This window comes from Ciona robusta, chromosome 4 (genome assembly GCF_009617815.1).
Source record: "Ciona robusta chromosome 4, ASM961781v2".
NCBI classification, from domain to species: Eukaryota; Metazoa; Chordata; class Ascidiacea; order Phlebobranchia; family Cionidae; genus Ciona; species Ciona robusta.
The window spans coordinates 3,192,672-3,208,167 of record NC_143238.1 but is presented as its reverse complement, the minus strand read 5'-3'; the positions used below and the strand labels follow the sequence as shown (position 1 = coordinate 3,208,167).

General features: G+C 36.3%; 3 protein-coding genes across 3 annotated transcripts; all 3 read left to right on the top strand.

The window, feature by feature from the left end:
• Positions 1-34: 34 nt before the first annotated feature.
• Positions 35-4,320, top strand: LOC149736670 (DNA-directed RNA polymerase I subunit RPA2-like). Its single transcript, XM_089877257.1, has 2 exons — positions 35-184; positions 582-4,320. Exon 2 carries the CDS (start codon positions 599-601, stop codon positions 4,031-4,033), a length of 3,435 nt encoding a protein of 1,144 aa, XP_089733383.1. The 5' UTR covers positions 35-184; positions 582-598; the 3' UTR covers positions 4,034-4,320.
• Positions 4,321-4,371: 51 nt separating this feature from the next.
• LOC149736668 (uncharacterized) lies at positions 4,372-15,156 on the top strand. The gene is made up of 21 exons (XM_089877285.1): positions 4,372-4,557; positions 4,621-4,676; positions 4,745-4,878; positions 5,401-5,496; positions 9,147-9,266; positions 9,529-9,657; positions 9,985-10,144; positions 10,683-10,796; positions 11,145-11,315; positions 11,650-11,720; positions 11,784-11,901; positions 11,970-12,091; positions 12,473-12,562; positions 12,626-12,684; positions 12,850-12,909; positions 13,025-13,083; positions 13,225-13,340; positions 13,609-13,735; positions 13,799-13,945; positions 14,013-14,105; positions 14,163-15,156. The coding sequence occupies exons 1-21, from the start codon at positions 4,385-4,387 to the stop codon at positions 14,453-14,455; spliced, it is 2,508 nt and encodes an 835-aa protein (XP_089733411.1). The 5' UTR covers positions 4,372-4,384; the 3' UTR covers positions 14,456-15,156.
• On the top strand, positions 5,504-9,124 carry LOC149736669 (zinc finger BED domain-containing protein 4-like). Its single transcript, XM_089877299.1, has one exon. The coding sequence runs from the start codon at positions 5,964-5,966 to the stop codon at positions 7,839-7,841; it is 1,878 nt and encodes a 625-aa protein (XP_089733425.1). The 5' UTR covers positions 5,504-5,963; the 3' UTR covers positions 7,842-9,124.
• Positions 15,157-15,496: the final 340 nt, after the last annotated feature.

The following is a 15,496-nucleotide window of genomic DNA, read 5'->3' as shown; positions in this document are numbered from 1 at the left end:
AAAACACGTAGTACTCGTTTATTTCCGTTTTTAATAGCGTCTGTTTATTAAAATTGTTGCGCGTAAACACCAAAAGCTGCCGAATGTGGATAGAAATCATCGAATAAATATCATATTGGGAAATGCTTGCGTTCTGCGCCATGCTCGTGGAATACCTGGGATTCTTACCCTGCTAAAAACAAAAGTATGTTCGTATTTAGACAATACCGGTGTCCCACCGTAGGTTTACATATGTTTAACGACTAAAAATACAGCCCCTTAACGTAACTTGCTTTAGGCTGCAAGCAATCGATGGTTGTTAAAACGCGATAAAGTGAAAGGGTTATGACTTCGTCTATCTCTGACCCTGTTAGATCGTTAATGTAGCTGTTATATTGGTACTTAGATCTATTTTAATGTAGTAAATAGTCTTACAGTACAGTACTTTTGTTCCAATGTGCACTTTAGCTGTCCTATAGACTTACTATTACTATAATACTATATATATAATATATACTAGGTAGTAGTAGCACTAGCGTAGATAGCCTATAATGTTATATCTTAACTTGTAACTTACAGTATTGCATATGTTTGTTTTTCAGGGCATTAACCTTTACAAATGCCTTCAATACCTTTACAATCAAAACTGCCAAGGGTTACAGAACCATCTTTAAAGAATTTGACGAAGTTGAATTATGGGAAACCTGAAGAAGCTCAACATCCTCCTATACAGGACCTCACAAGACCTCATGTAGATTCATTTAATTGGTTTGTTAACGATGGTGTGAAGCTCCTTGCTAAAGGACTTGCTCCATTGGAAGTGCTTATCAATAATGACAGACTCGCGCTTTCATTTACTGATATATCTGTCGAAAAACCCAAAATTGAAGATGGATTTAGAAACTGCAGAACAACGCAAGTTTACCCTTCTGAATGTAGGCAGCGTGGGGCTACTTACCAAGCAAAAATTCAAGCTTCATTGTCTTTTGAGATCAACGGGATGAAGCAGGGAACAATACCTCGATGCCTCGGTACCATTCCAATCATGGTGAAGTCGGATAGATGCAACCTCCATGGGTTAAGTCCGAAAGAGCTGGTTGAGAAGCAGGAAGAAGAGCAAGAGATGGGAGGTTATTTTGTTGTCAACGGGAATGAAAAAGTCGTCCGAATGCTTATCATGCAGAGGAGGAATTATCCTGTTGGAATAGTTCGGCCTTCTTGGAAGAACCGTGGACAAAATTACACAGAGTTTGGTGTGTCCGTACGGTCAATGACTGAAGACCAAACAACTGCACCATTTGTTCTTCATTATCTTAGCAATGGAACGGTTACTATCTGTGTGTATCATCGGAAAGAAATGTTTTTTCTTCCACTTGTGCTTATTCTAAAAGCTCTAGTGCCGTTTTCAGACAGGGATATCTATAAAGAGCTCATCAAAACTAAAGAGGATGACACTTACTTCACCTGCTGTGTGCAAAATATGCTTCGGCAAGCACAAGCATACAATTTGTTTGAACAAAAAGATTTTCTTCGGTACTTGGGCGAAAAATTCAGAATTAAATTGAACCGGGCAAGTTGGTATAGTGATACTGACATTGCTCATTTCATGCTAAAACATCATGTTCTTATTCATTTGGATTCTAATGAGGATAAGTTTCGACTAATTTCTTTTATGACAAGAAAAGTATTCGACCTTGCTTTGGGAAAATGCATGCCCGATGATGCGGACTCTGTGCAAAACCAGGAAGTTCTGCTTCCAGGTCATTTATTTCAAATGGTCATAAAAGAAAAACTTAATCTTTGGTTGCTTACACTGTCCAGAGTTGTTCTAAGAAAAGCAACAGCAGCAAAAGCAAAAACTGCCATTCCGGGGTTGAGTTCAGTGCTCATACAAAACAGCATGTCTAGTGTGCCTGATGTTACTAGTGCTATGAGTTATCTGCTTGCTACAGGTACCCTTGTGTCCAACACAGGTTTAGGACTCATGCAGTTTGCAGGACTTACCGTGATTGCTGATAAGTTGAACTACATGCGATATATATCTCACTTTCGTTGCATCCATAGAGGAGCATTTTTTGCTCAAATGAGAACGACAACTGTGCGAAAACTACTTCCAGAATCATGGGGCTTCCTCTGTCCCGTGCATACTCCTGATGGCTCACCATGTGGTCTCATGAATCACATGAGTTTTCTTTGTGAAATTGTGACACATCCCCCATCAAACGATGCGATGCTCCCTTTACTTAATCGATTGGGCATGCTTTCCCCAACCACAAGTGAGGTTGCTGGCTTTGGCAAGTTTTATCCAGTTATACTTGATGGCAAACTAATCGGTTGGATGCCTGTACACCAAGGCCACCAAGCAGTAAATGTAATTCGTTGTAAAAAGGCACGAGGACAGGATAACGTTCCTATTACTCTTGAAATTTGCCTAATTGAATACACTGGAAAACCCACTCAGTATCCTGGCCTGTATCTCATGTCACAAGAAGCAAGAATGGTTCGTCCTGTCATGAACCTCATCACAGGCACTGTTGAAATGATTGGTTCGTTTGAACAAGTCTACATGAACATCTGCATCATACCTGAAGAAGCTCACAAAATGACAACGCATCAAGAACTGAGCCAGCATTCTATACTAAGTGCTGTTGCGTCACTGACACCTTACTCTGACTTCAACCAGTCACCAAGAAATATGTACCAGTGCCAAATGGGTAAGCAAACAATGGGTACACCGTGCCAGGCAATTGCATACAGGGCTGACAACAAGCTGTACAGAATTCAAACTCCACAAGCAGCATTGGTAAGACCATACATGTATGATCACTACAAAATGGATAACTTTCCGTTTGGTCAAAATGCAGTGGTAGCAGTGATCAGTTATACGGGTTACGACATGGAGGATGCCATGATATTAAACAAGGGGAGTTTTGACCGTGGATTCGCGTATGGAACTATTTACAAAACCGAACTTATTGATTTATCTTCAAAAGTGGGCGATAGAACCGTTAACGTAACATTTGGCACAAATCCAAAAGATGATCGATTTCCTGATCTGAATTTGGGAGCAGATGGACTCCCTGCTGTTGGGCAGAGACTGCTTACTGGTGACAATTATTACAGCTATATTGACCATAGTAATTCTGAAATGAAAGTTGTAAAGTACTCAGGTCAAGAAACTGGTTATGTTGACAGTGTTAGAGTACTGAGTAATAATGCTGGTACGGGTCACTTTAAAAGAGTATCCATTGTTTTAAGAGTGCAAAGAAACCCCATTATTGGCGACAAGTTTGCAAGTCGACATGGACAAAAAGGTATTTGTTCTCAGAAATGGCCAATGGCGAATCTCCCCTTCACTGAGAGTGGAATGTTTCCAGATATCGTATTTAACCCTCATGGTTTCCCATCCCGCATGACAATAGGAATGATGATTGAAAGTATGGCTGGAAAATCAGCTGCTATGCATGGGCATTGCTACGATGCAACGCCTTTTACTTTCACTGAGGATAAACCAGCGATTGAGTTTTTCGGCGATCTTTTAACAGAAGCTGGATACAATTATTATGGAACAGAAACAATGTACAGTGGTGTCAGTGGCCTTGAAATGGAGGCTCAAATTTTTATTGGGATCGTTTATTACCAGCGACTTAGGCACATGGTGTCTGATAAGTTCCAAGTGAGAACAACTGGCCCTGTGGACATGATCACACAACAACCAGTGAAAGGAAGGAAACGTGCAGGTGGTATCCGGTTCGGGGAGATGGAAAGAGATGCTTTGCTTGCCCATGGTTGTGCTATGCTTCTATACGATCGGCTTCTGACAAGTTCAGATTGCTCCAAAGCCCGCTTGTGCGAAAAATGCGGTAGTCTTCTTACTACCATGATAGAAAAGGAGCAAGACGGGACACATGTACATTTATCTGAACAAAAATGGATATGCAGAGCGTGCCATACAGGCGATCATATCGTGCTTGTTGATATTCCATTTGTGTACAGATATCTCGTCAATGAACTTGCTGCAATGAACATTAAAACTATTCTGTCTGTTGAGTAAATTTAGGATTATTTGTGTATTATTATTATGCTAGTTTAAAATTTCTCAAAGTGGTTTGGGGTATGTTTTTGGTATGACAGTTCCAATTTTGTTGTAAACGCATTGTGCGTAAAATTTACTTTTTACCAATGGACCCTAAATGGCAATCAGTTGTCTACATGTTTTTTTCATGTAAATTTGTTGTATGTATTTTTTAACACTGCCTCATACAGGGAATTCAAAACTGCCAAAAATCATTTAAATCATGACGTTCAATTCTGGTGAATAATTTTGACTTTTTTTTACAGTTTACAATTTACAACATAGGATGGTAAAAACAAAAAACTGAAAACATTTGAATAAAACAGAAATATGGCGTTTATTGCAGCAATTCTTCAAAAGTTCAAACATTTTCTTTCAAATACAATCGTGCCAAGTGAGAATGGGTTCATCAGCATGTTGTCTTCTCTTTATTCTCCCTCATTGCACATACTAACAGTCATTTTGGCCCTGGTGCTAATCTATATCTTGTTTACCCAACCAAGGTAGGTTAAACAGTGTAATCAGTTGCAATATTAAATATTTAATAATTATTGTATGATTTTCAGGTCATCTGAAACAACATTTGTAAATAGCTCTCCTAAATCTACAGCATCTAATAACGGTAATATAACCTAATTTTGTAAATTTTTTACTGTTCAATCTGTTGACATCTAATTTTCTTTGTTATAGAGTCGACTTCTGTACATGACCTAGCCTGGCTGAACAAAATCCTAAGCTGGGTATTTGTAACCGCTCCTCAAGGGCTGCCGCCAGTTGTCGATACATGGATACAAGATATAAACATTGCATTAGCTAAACAAAAGGTCATATTTATATATATTAAAATACTTATTCTGGTATGTTGTTAGTTGGGGGTAAATAAACATTGCATTAGTTAACAACAGGTCATATGTTAATACTTGTATTTATTAAAAGACTTATTCTGAAATGTTGTTTGTTAGGAGTAATGCGTATGCCTCTTATAGGCATAAGACTTTTAGGTTTGTTTAAAGTGAGTCCTAATTGCTGTTGTTTTATCTTTACTTCCTGTTTTTTTTGCTTTTGTATATTGTTCTGACCTTTTGTTCTGTTGTTATATTAACTTCCATGTAGTTTCACCTTATACATAATTATGATCTGATGTTGCACTGATTAATATTTCCTCCAGAAATTTCTTTTAAGTAACCTTTTATATTCAAAAGTTTTTTTTCTTGGATATACATGTACTTATTTTTTATTTATTTATTTCTGGTGAAAAATGTTAATTTTATCCCCCCAACATTTCATCTGCAATGCAGTAAGACATCATTAGAAAACTAAAATATTTATGTATACATATATTTTAGAATAAATTTGGAGTATTAGTCTATGGGTTGAGAGAAGGTTCTGCACCACCATGGATAAAACAAGTGGAGGATTTGAAGAGAAAGAATAATGAACTGGTAAAAGAGAAATCTTTTCCTATCAGTATATCATTTTACAAACTTACCCTTGTGAATATAGTAATTGTTGCTATAAAATACACCCATTTTGTGATTTAAATATGTCTAATGGCTTGGAAAGCTGTTTTAAGAGTTTTGTTGGTGTTTTCTAGGGATGTGCCAAGGCGAACCCGAACCCGAATAGATTCGCCGAATAACGGCACAATTTTGATATTCGCGCGAACCCGAATATTGCGCGAGATTCGTGTACGAATATTTATTACGCACGTGACGATGCTTTACTCGTTGACACAACAGGTTGCTTTCGTGATTGCACCACAGCACGTGGGATTCACCGGCGAATAATGCTGTCTGTGACGTAACACGTGTGTGACGCAAGCAAGTGTGGTATATATGTGTAGAAGACGATATTCATCTCTTTTTCTATCGAGTCAGTAAGCTTAACTGTATGCTGTTTCCACGAAAAAATGTCTAAAAAATCAGGCGTATGGAGTTATTTTGAAGTAAATGAAAACGACAAACACAAAGCTGTTTGTAACGTATGCAATGCGAAGATAAGCAGGGGCAAATCTTCGTACACAACCTCGGCTTTAATCAAGCATTTACTGCGTCATGGTATCAGTATTGCCGCTGAAGGTACGTCCGAGCCCTCTACTTCGGCAGTTTCTATAAAAAGGCCAAGACAATCAACAATTGGAGAGGCAATGTTTAAAAAGACGAAGTTTGAATCCTCACATCCCACGTCACATAAAATTACTGGCATGATAGCTGAAATGATTGCCGTCGATTTTTTACCGTTTTCTATTGTGGAAAATTGGGGATTTCAACGTTTATTGGAAGAACTGAAGCCGCGTTATCAAATTCCAAGTAGGAAATATTTTACTAAAACTGCCATTCCAGAGTTATATAAAAAAGTTCAAAGTCGTGTTAGCGGTTTATTGTCCACAGCTGCTGGACCAATCTGTGGGACAACTGACATTTGGACTAGTATCCAAAATGTTGCATATATGAGCTTGACGGCACACTTTCTGAGCTGGGATAAGGGTGACCTGAAAAGATTGTCGTTCGTCTTAGCTTGTGCCGAACTTGAAGAAGATTCGCACACAGCAGACGCTATATTGCGTGAAATACGAAGAGTAGAAGCGCAGTGGGGAATCAATTTTTTTACTATGACGTCAGATAACGCTGCCAATGTGGTGAGGGCACTAAAAGACGGCAATATTAATAATGTTCGTTGCATGGCCCACACTGTCAACCTGGTGGTACAATTCTCACTAAAGAACGGACAAAGAGTGGTTTGTGATACCATTAGCCGATCCCGTGCTATTGTGAAGCATTACCATAAATCTGCAAAGGACACCAAGCGTTATAAAGATTATTTAGAAAGTCGAGGAAAGCCGGTACTAAAACTAATTGGAGACGTAAGCACAAGATGGAATTCAACGTATCATTTACTTGATCGTCTTGTGCAACAAAAAGAAGCGATAAATCACTTAGCAAACAACGAAGGAATTGCTCAAACCTTGTCGTATAATGAATGGCAAATCGCCACTTCTTTGGTTGCTGTTTTGAAAATTTTTGACACGGCAACGTTGCAGTTATCTCACCAAAACACCACTTTGGCACACGTTCTTCCAATTCGCAATTCATTGCTTAAGTCCCTCGAACAATTTCAAAGTGACGTAAATGATGGCCGACTATATGGAATAGGAAGTTTTGTTGATACTCTCAAGGAGCAGATTATGTTACGATTTCCCATTTCGGTGAAAACAACAAGAGAATCTTATTTTCGGGATGAAACCATATTTGAATTCTGTGTAATTGCGTCAGCTATGGATTCACGAATGAAAGCTTCTTCCATTGCAAATGATTGGGATGTTGACGTTGTATCACTAATAGAAAAAGCACACTTCCAAATATTGGAGGCTGAGGAAACGTCACCCGCCGAAGCTGAATCTCACAGTGAAAGCGCATCATCGGATGAAGGCGCAAAAAGTATTCTTGACAGTTTGTTTGAACCGGTGGCCGCACAAACACAAGAAACTTCATCACTGTCTTCTGCAAATGACATTCGGAACAGCATCAAGCATTATCTTGGTAGTTCTCGGTCAAAACCATCCAAATGCCAACTCGAGTATTGGGCGGACCAAAAGCACACAAATCCCGAATTGTTTGCGATTGCCCTTAAATTTTTGCCGGTTCCACCTACTAGTGTGTGTTCTGAGCGACTTTTCAGTTCCACCGGAATAATTTTGTCTCCACTGCGAAACCGGCTCAAGGCAAAACATGTGGAAATGCTTGCTTTTATTCACTACAATCTGCCAAAGCTAAATGTTCATTGTTAGCTCATTGCAACTGTTCCGTTCTTTCAGTTCCACTTACCATACATTTTTGAAGCCGCATCATGTGAACGAAGCTTTGTAATTTGTAATCAATAAAAAAGCTTAGTGTGGCAATAAACGCCTTTTCTCTGTACACTGTATGCCCGAATAAACGCAGTCGCAGATAAATTGGCTACTTAGCGCAGGCAGACAGCGTTATCAAATTCAAGCATGGTCTGTAGCAGGCGTTGAGAGCGGCGTAAATAAATCATTGGTTCCTGTATATAACTTGATTTATTGACGCACGTGAACTTTCTTTCATGTAGCTTAGACTTAGTTTCAGAGTGGAAAATACCACCAGCTGAACGTTTTGACTTCTTTGCCAACGATCACAGAAATATTCGCGAATGTGTAATACAATACTTGGTATCCTTTTTATATTAAAAAACACACACAGATAAAAGATAGTTAAAACGTCCAAAGTAATTGTCCCCGTGGACGAGCAAGGTTATAGTTTTAACGGTGGAAAAATGGAATGTGAGAAAGAAACCGGGAGTCTACTTTCTTTTAACTACGCTTTAACGATGCTTTTAGTTTAATTGTCTCCACAGAAATATTCGCGAATGTGTAATACAATACTTGGTATCCTTTTTATATTAAAAAACACACACAGATAAAAGATAGTTAAAACGTCCAAAGTAATTGTCCCCGTGGACGAGCAAGGTTATAGTTTTAACGGTGGAAAAATGGAATGTGAGAAAGAAACCGGGAGTCTACTTTCTTTTAACTACGCTTTAACGATGCTTTTAGTTTAATTGTCTCCCTTTGATTGTGCGTTTTAATTTTTGCAACACGTTGGCCACGAAAAACAAGTTATTTAGAAAAACGTAAACTGCACACATTTAATCTTGAGACTACAGTATAGTTTGTATTAGAATTAAGTTAAATGTACTGCTTTCCGTTGCACCGGTGAACAAAAGTGCCAACTCTTAGTAGCTTAACAACATACCTGCGCGAATGACGCAAGAGACCGTGAATTTGCTGACGTCACACTTTATTGCTGACGTCACACGCGAATCTATTCGGGTTCGTACGAATAGCGTTTCTGTTTATTCGGGTTCGTGCGAACCCGAATCTTTTGTAATTTGGCACATCCCTAGTGTTTTCTCTGTATTTTAAAAACATTTTCATATCATTTATACCTAGAGACCCCTGTGAATATAGTAATTGTTGGTATGCATAAAATAAACACATTATTTTTTGAAAATATGTCAAGTGGATTGGGAAAATTGTTTTAGGCGTTATGTTGATGATTTTTCTGTTGTTTAGGTTGGCAAGGTCTTACTTGAGACGTCAGAAATGGGATTTTTAATCACAGTCCAGGAAACTCTCGGATCCAAAGTTTTTTCTTCATCCTATTCAGCCATCTTTGTTCAGTTCCAATGCTGGGTACGCTGTTTGTTTGGTTTTAATTATATGTCTTTATTGTCTTATTTATTTGGTGACTTTGGTGCTTACTTACAGTTAGATTTTCAATAATGGATTTCACCAGACAAGCTTTACTGTAAATGCTATTCATTACCACTTACGCGTGTGTTTTTTCGGGGAAAACAAAAGAAAGTAAATATTTAGTTACCTTGAGTACTCAAGTAACTCACTCAAGCATACAAAAGTGTGAAAATGTTTTAAAATAACTTTGTTTTAATCTTAGTTTGCAGTGAAATTTGTGAGACATCATGGCAATGTAGTGGTCCAACTATCTGCAGCTGAAAAGAGCCCAATACTTCACATTAAGATGAAACCACTTACCAAACAAACACTCGTGTCTACAGTTCCAGAGGTAAATAAACCAGTAGGAAACATGATTTGGGGTTTTTAATGGTGTTTTCTGGTTCTATAGATGTATGTTATATATATTTTTTACTAATGATATAGTATTCTAATCGTATTTTAAACAATTAACAACAGTCTATTACAGCGTTTATGGTTTTTAATTTTCTTTGTTTACTACCGTATGAAACGAGAAAATAGAAGGAAAAGGCGTTCCATCTCCCCCCACCCTACTACATGTTAAACTATAATAGTTGTGTACTATAATATATACATTATAATGTATAACATTGAACATATATATAATATATCTCTATTAAAATGATTTCTCATACAGACGATAGCTGAGGCATTGAAAGATGTGATTCTTAGCTCCATCTTTTTCCTCAATGTAAGCACATGGGAGCCATTGTCACAGAACATGAGTTCGGCTCACGAAGAAGAAGAGAGTTGCTATGGCGACAGTGATGATGAAACTACATACAAGGATGTGAATGGTAAATATTTACAAAAAAATATTATGCTCTGTAGTATTTTGGACTCTATTTGTTATATGTACATGTTAATTATTAAGCTGTCTATATCATATTATCATGTTCTTGTTGGACGAACTGCCAACAACAATGAATTTCTTAGTAAGCTGTTTACTGTATACAAATTAAACTTCCTAGTATGCACTACGCACTATGTTGCAATGAATATGCTGCAATGCCATTACATGAAAGGAAGTACTATTTAATATAATATTATTATATTAGGATTAGGATACCCATTCTGTTATATTAGGATTAGGATACCCATTCTGTTATTTAAATCAGAAATTCCTTTTACCATATATGTAGCAATGTAGCATGTTTTTGGCCACCTTGTCGAAACATTTTTGTTCTTTGTTTTGTTTTGTTTTTCTTCGTTAGGTTAATTCAACAAACCTTTTACGATATCTAGCATGTCTTAGGCTGGGTTTTTATAAATTTTTTTTGTTTTTTTCTTTCCCCCCTTTTTTTTGGTACATATCTGATGTTATAATTCCCACAGAACCACCCAACACACCTCGAATGGTTGGTCGCAGCCTCAGTGATGGTTTAGTTCTTGATGGTCCAACTGTTATTAACCGAAACAAAAAGTCTTTCGAACATATGGCAGCAAGTGGTGAGTACTCGCAAGTCTCCATGTTCATTTGATCTAAAGTTCTAACTGATCTAGTCAAACTACAAAATAGAGATCAAATCCCTGCCTGTGTATCCTTTATTTCTGTTTAAGTTGTGGTAATGAGTTCAACTGTATTGGGTAAGTTAAAAATCTAACTACTCATATGGTGAGTAATACAAATTCGTGACAATGGAATTAGTGGACCTGTCTTTTAAATCCAGGGTTTATTGGTTCAAGGCTCAATGCTGCTGGCATTGTGGGTACCTATGTCTTGTTTTTGGATACTTAACCAGAATTGTGGCAAAAATTTAAAAAAAATAAGGTTAGAAATAAAACTTTGTTCTGTAGTCCCTGGTTCTCGAGCCAATACACCAAGCAAAGAAAGCCTTCGGAATCTGAGCATGGCATCCAGAGGACTTAGTGGGAGTCTGGGATCACTCAGCAGCATCACCAGGACTCCTTCTGGAAGAGGACCTGCTAAACCAATAAGAGTGAGGGAAAAACAGCTTCATGTCAAAGGTGAACTTATTTTAAGTTGCAACGAGGTGTCAGGAATTGAATTGCTATGAAAAATTCAGAAGTGTGAACCATTATCCATTTAGACAATAACTGTTTTATCTGTTTGTTCAGTTTTACAATAACTGTTTTTACTAGTTTCAAAAATCATGATTTAGCATTTGAGTGTAATTTGCGTAATAAAATGTTTATATTTAATTTTAAGGGTAAAGTGGTGTGATAACATCTGTTAGTGTTGCTTTATGGTGGTTTGACTTCTTCTTTTACTGTGATATTACCTATTGATCAATGTCTTTGTTTATGCATAATTTAAATAATATTATTATTATTATTGTAGTGCTGAAGGTCAGTGATATACTTGGCAGTGAAACTTGCAATCTACATCTTGATTCCCCTACACAGCATAAGGTACCTTTGCCAGACTAATTTTAAAAAATCCGTCCAATAAAAATTTCCTATATTAATGTATAGACTGCAAAACTGAATGACGGAAAATTGGACGATCGAGTTGTGTTTGATTTAAGTTCAAGATCATCACAGCTTGAAATACAAATCATGCCTAAATCTGCCACACCTTCAAAGACAAATGGTAATTTACTAATTTTACATATTTTTTTCCTTTAGAATACACAGTAATCATGATATTTTGTCTTTCAGTTGAACCACTGGCTAAAGCAATAATATCAGTCGATGCCATAGACATGGAAAAGTGCAATAGATTTGTCGCTCCACTGCATAACTCTACATCAGAAGAACCAGTTGGTTCTGTTCAATTAGAAGTTAGTTTGTAGACTATGGCTACACACAAAAAAACATAAAGTAACATACATGGTAACTCGTAAGCTAGCACGAGGTGTATGAACTCCGGTGTTATAATGACTGTCGTTTTCCAGCTACGCGAGGATTAAGTAAGCAACATTCTCTCAAACGGGTCAACCCTGGGGTTAATAGGCCAATCCTGGTCTAAATCCAATGACCCTTGGTTTACCATGCCGCCGGACATCACCAACCTAAAATAGGCTGCAGAAAAACGTTTGTTTTCTTTTTTATAACAAACAAAAACCTGCTGTTTGTCAAAATTTTTTGCTCTTTCTGTAAATATGACATATATGTATATTAACTGTAAATGGACTAACATCTGGATTAAATTTATTCAATAGTTTGTTGTGATGGAAAATCCTCGTTCTACTCCAATGAAACGTTACAGTTTCTCCACAACTGATCAAAAACTGCTAAATCATGTCAACCAGGTAAGATGGAATTCATTGTTTTCTTATAAGCTATTTAAATTTTAACTAATGCTAAAATTCCAGGCCCTGCAAAATAATGAAATCTTACAAAAACCTGCATTTTTGGAGGACAATAAACAAAGGTGTGGTAGTATGTTATTATGTATAGAAATATTTTATATCTGTTTTATTTTTAAAATATTAAATAGAAATTGATATTCAAAATACTAAATAGAAGCAATGGTTTTTGGGAAACAATGTTTATTTTTTTGACTTTTGTTCTTTCTGAATATGTTTAATTTATCTAGAACATCACCAAGTCATTCTGGAACAAAAGTTACGAAAGTAACCTCAACTACTGTTAAGAGGTAAGTTGTTTCTTCAGAAACTGTAGTTTCTGAGTTTCTACCTTATTTACCTACACCCTAGCTAATTAGCCGGTGAAATCGCGATTATTATTACTATTTCTATGTTTTTCGACAGCTTAAAAGATGATTCTAACAGCTCCAGTGAATCTGGCAGTCCTGTAAAAAAAGTTACAGGTATTAGTATTACCCTACTTTGAACTATTGCTTTTTTTGTATTGCATGTATTAGAATGTGGTTTTAAATGTAACATGTGTTAAAATGTAGTATATTTATCTTAACATTGTCGTACTAAAAGTAATTAACCAGCATTTTCAGGTGTGTCATATATTCAAGACTCAGTAGCAGCAAGTGCATTAAGAGATCTATCTAATTCTCCCAAACACAATTTGAATGTTAAGAAAACTTCAATTTTGATTAAATCAGTGATAAAAGTAAGTTTAATGAACCATCAATTGCTCTTAAGCCTTTTTTAAAAACAAATTTCTAGTTTATAATTTAACAAAGAGTTAATTTAACCTGCGAACTTAAACTTGTCTTTGTAAAGTCTTGTCAAATAGAAAATAAAAGAATTGGTTGAGTGAAAATTTATTCGAAAAATGCCCTATGCCTGATTGCAGTATTAGCTGAATATCTATTATTGTGTATTTGATTAACTGAGTAGAATTCAACATTTGTATGAAGCAATTTTTTTAATTCTAGGATCCAAATGAAATGATTGACCATGCACAAGCTCTCACTGTAATCGAACCAGTTGAGCAAAATGAAACAAATCATAAAGAAGATTTAACATTTGCTGAAAGCGCAAGCTCGGAAACTGAACATAATGGTAGCTTTGTAAAACTAATATTGAAATGTTTGAATTATTGTTTTCTATTTTATGTTATTTTAGGAGATTTTGCGGCAAATAGTTCACCAGAAAAAGTGAATGTTGAAATTCATCCAGTTGAGAGTTCACCTGCCTTGATGCAGAGTGGTTCATCCACATTGGAATCAGATGTTAAACTAAGAACAAAGGTTGGGCAAGTTCAACAAGAAGGTAAGAAATTTTAAAACTGTGTATTTTGTGTACTGCTTATTATATTAAGAGCCTTGTTTTCAAACAGTTAAAGTTCGCCGAACGAAAAGTCTTATTTTTAACTCACATAAGAAGCAAAAGGAACAACAACGTAATTCACTTGCTATGGATGATAGTCAAGGTAAAATAAACTAACATTGATATTGGGGTTTTATTATAACAAAAATATTGATTTCAGCTTCATTGAGCCCAGCTATCAATCAACTGCGCAGCAAAAAGAAAAGTGGAAGCATGACTAAGCTTTTTTCTCGGATGACTCGATCAGGGAAAAAAAAGTCAAATGGAATCAAGGAGTTGGAATCTGCAGATGACAGCATCACTGAGCTGGTGGAGCAACCTGGAAAAGATCAGAGCATCTTGGAAGACAAGCCAGCTCAAAATGGCAACCACTGTCCAGACTCAACAAAGCTGAAGAGAAGTAAAAGCCTCAGAGGTTTGCTGAGGGGAAAACGCAGTCCAAAGAAATCTTAACCTTAAATTACATCATAATTAGTTGTTTATATGTATAAATTGCTGTAGATTTTATTTTTTATGTCCATTGATCAAATTCGTGCAGGTCCTACTTTAGTTAAAGTGCATTGTGCACTCAATTTTACACTGTTCAGAAATTACGGTATGCAGTTCTGTTTTGCACCATAAATTAATGCTTTTGCTGAACTATCATGTAATTTTTGATAACAGCTGCACCACTGTCTATACATCTTAGTTTCATTATCAGATACATTAGTTATCGAAATGTTTACAAACTTTCAAAAATAGTGTGACATTTTCTAGTTCTGTTTTTTTTTTTTTTTTTTCGGTTTGTCCAACTGTTGCATAATAGTACATCTGCGTTGGCCAATTTACATGTTAGCTTTTCACCATCCTTAATCTTTAAGTGCTTTGCAATCATATATGTTAATTATGCACATAACTTTTCAGTGAATGTCAGTGGTTTCTTTTCTTGTAATTGTTTTCACATAATTATATATAGAATCCGCACATACTCCATTCTAATGAACTGTACATTATCATCATGCTTTATGTAAACTTATTTTTTTTACTGTGAATGTTTTTGCCCTGTCTGTTTAGTTATCATGAATGCTAATTACTTAATCAGTTGGTTTACTTATAAATAACACAACTTCATTACTTCATTTACTAAGGTTCTAATAAATCTAGTTCGCACACATCGAAGTAGTGAGTTTTTTTGGACGAAATATCAGCAAAAAAATGCTTATTCTACAGGTTCTGAATGTTGCTTTATTCTTGCTGGATTCTTAAACTTTACTACTGGGTTAGGGTCAGACGCCGTTTATAGTTTTATCTAATATCATTTTTTCACGGCATCACCAAGTTAAATCTTGGCCAAGACAGTCAGACACATGCCCAATAAGAGTTTGCACGGCCACAATGGCGGCAGCATAGCGGTATTATCGATGACGATGTTATCTCTTTCCTATGATTCACGTCGTATTCAAGTTAAAATTTACAGTTAATATTTGTAATTATATATATGTATATATATATCCC

Bases quoted from the DNA above. Each gene is read 5' to 3' on its own strand.
- LOC149736670 (XM_089877257.1), top strand. From the start codon at position 599: ATGCCTTCAATACCTTTACAATCAAAACTGCCAAGGGTTACAGAACCA.
- LOC149736668 (XM_089877285.1), top strand. From the start codon at position 4,385: ATGGCGTTTATTGCAGCAATTCTTCAAAAGTTCAAACATTTTCTTTCA. The intron at 11,316-11,649 runs GTGAACTTATTT...TTATTATTGTAG, and splicing joins AAAACAGCTTCATGTCAAAG to TGCTGAAGGTCAGTGATATA. The intron at 12,092-12,472 runs GTTAGTTTGTAG...TTTATTCAATAG, and splicing joins TTGGTTCTGTTCAATTAGAA to TTTGTTGTGATGGAAAATCC.
- LOC149736669 (XM_089877299.1), top strand. From the start codon at position 5,964: ATGTCTAAAAAATCAGGCGTATGGAGTTATTTTGAAGTAAATGAAAAC.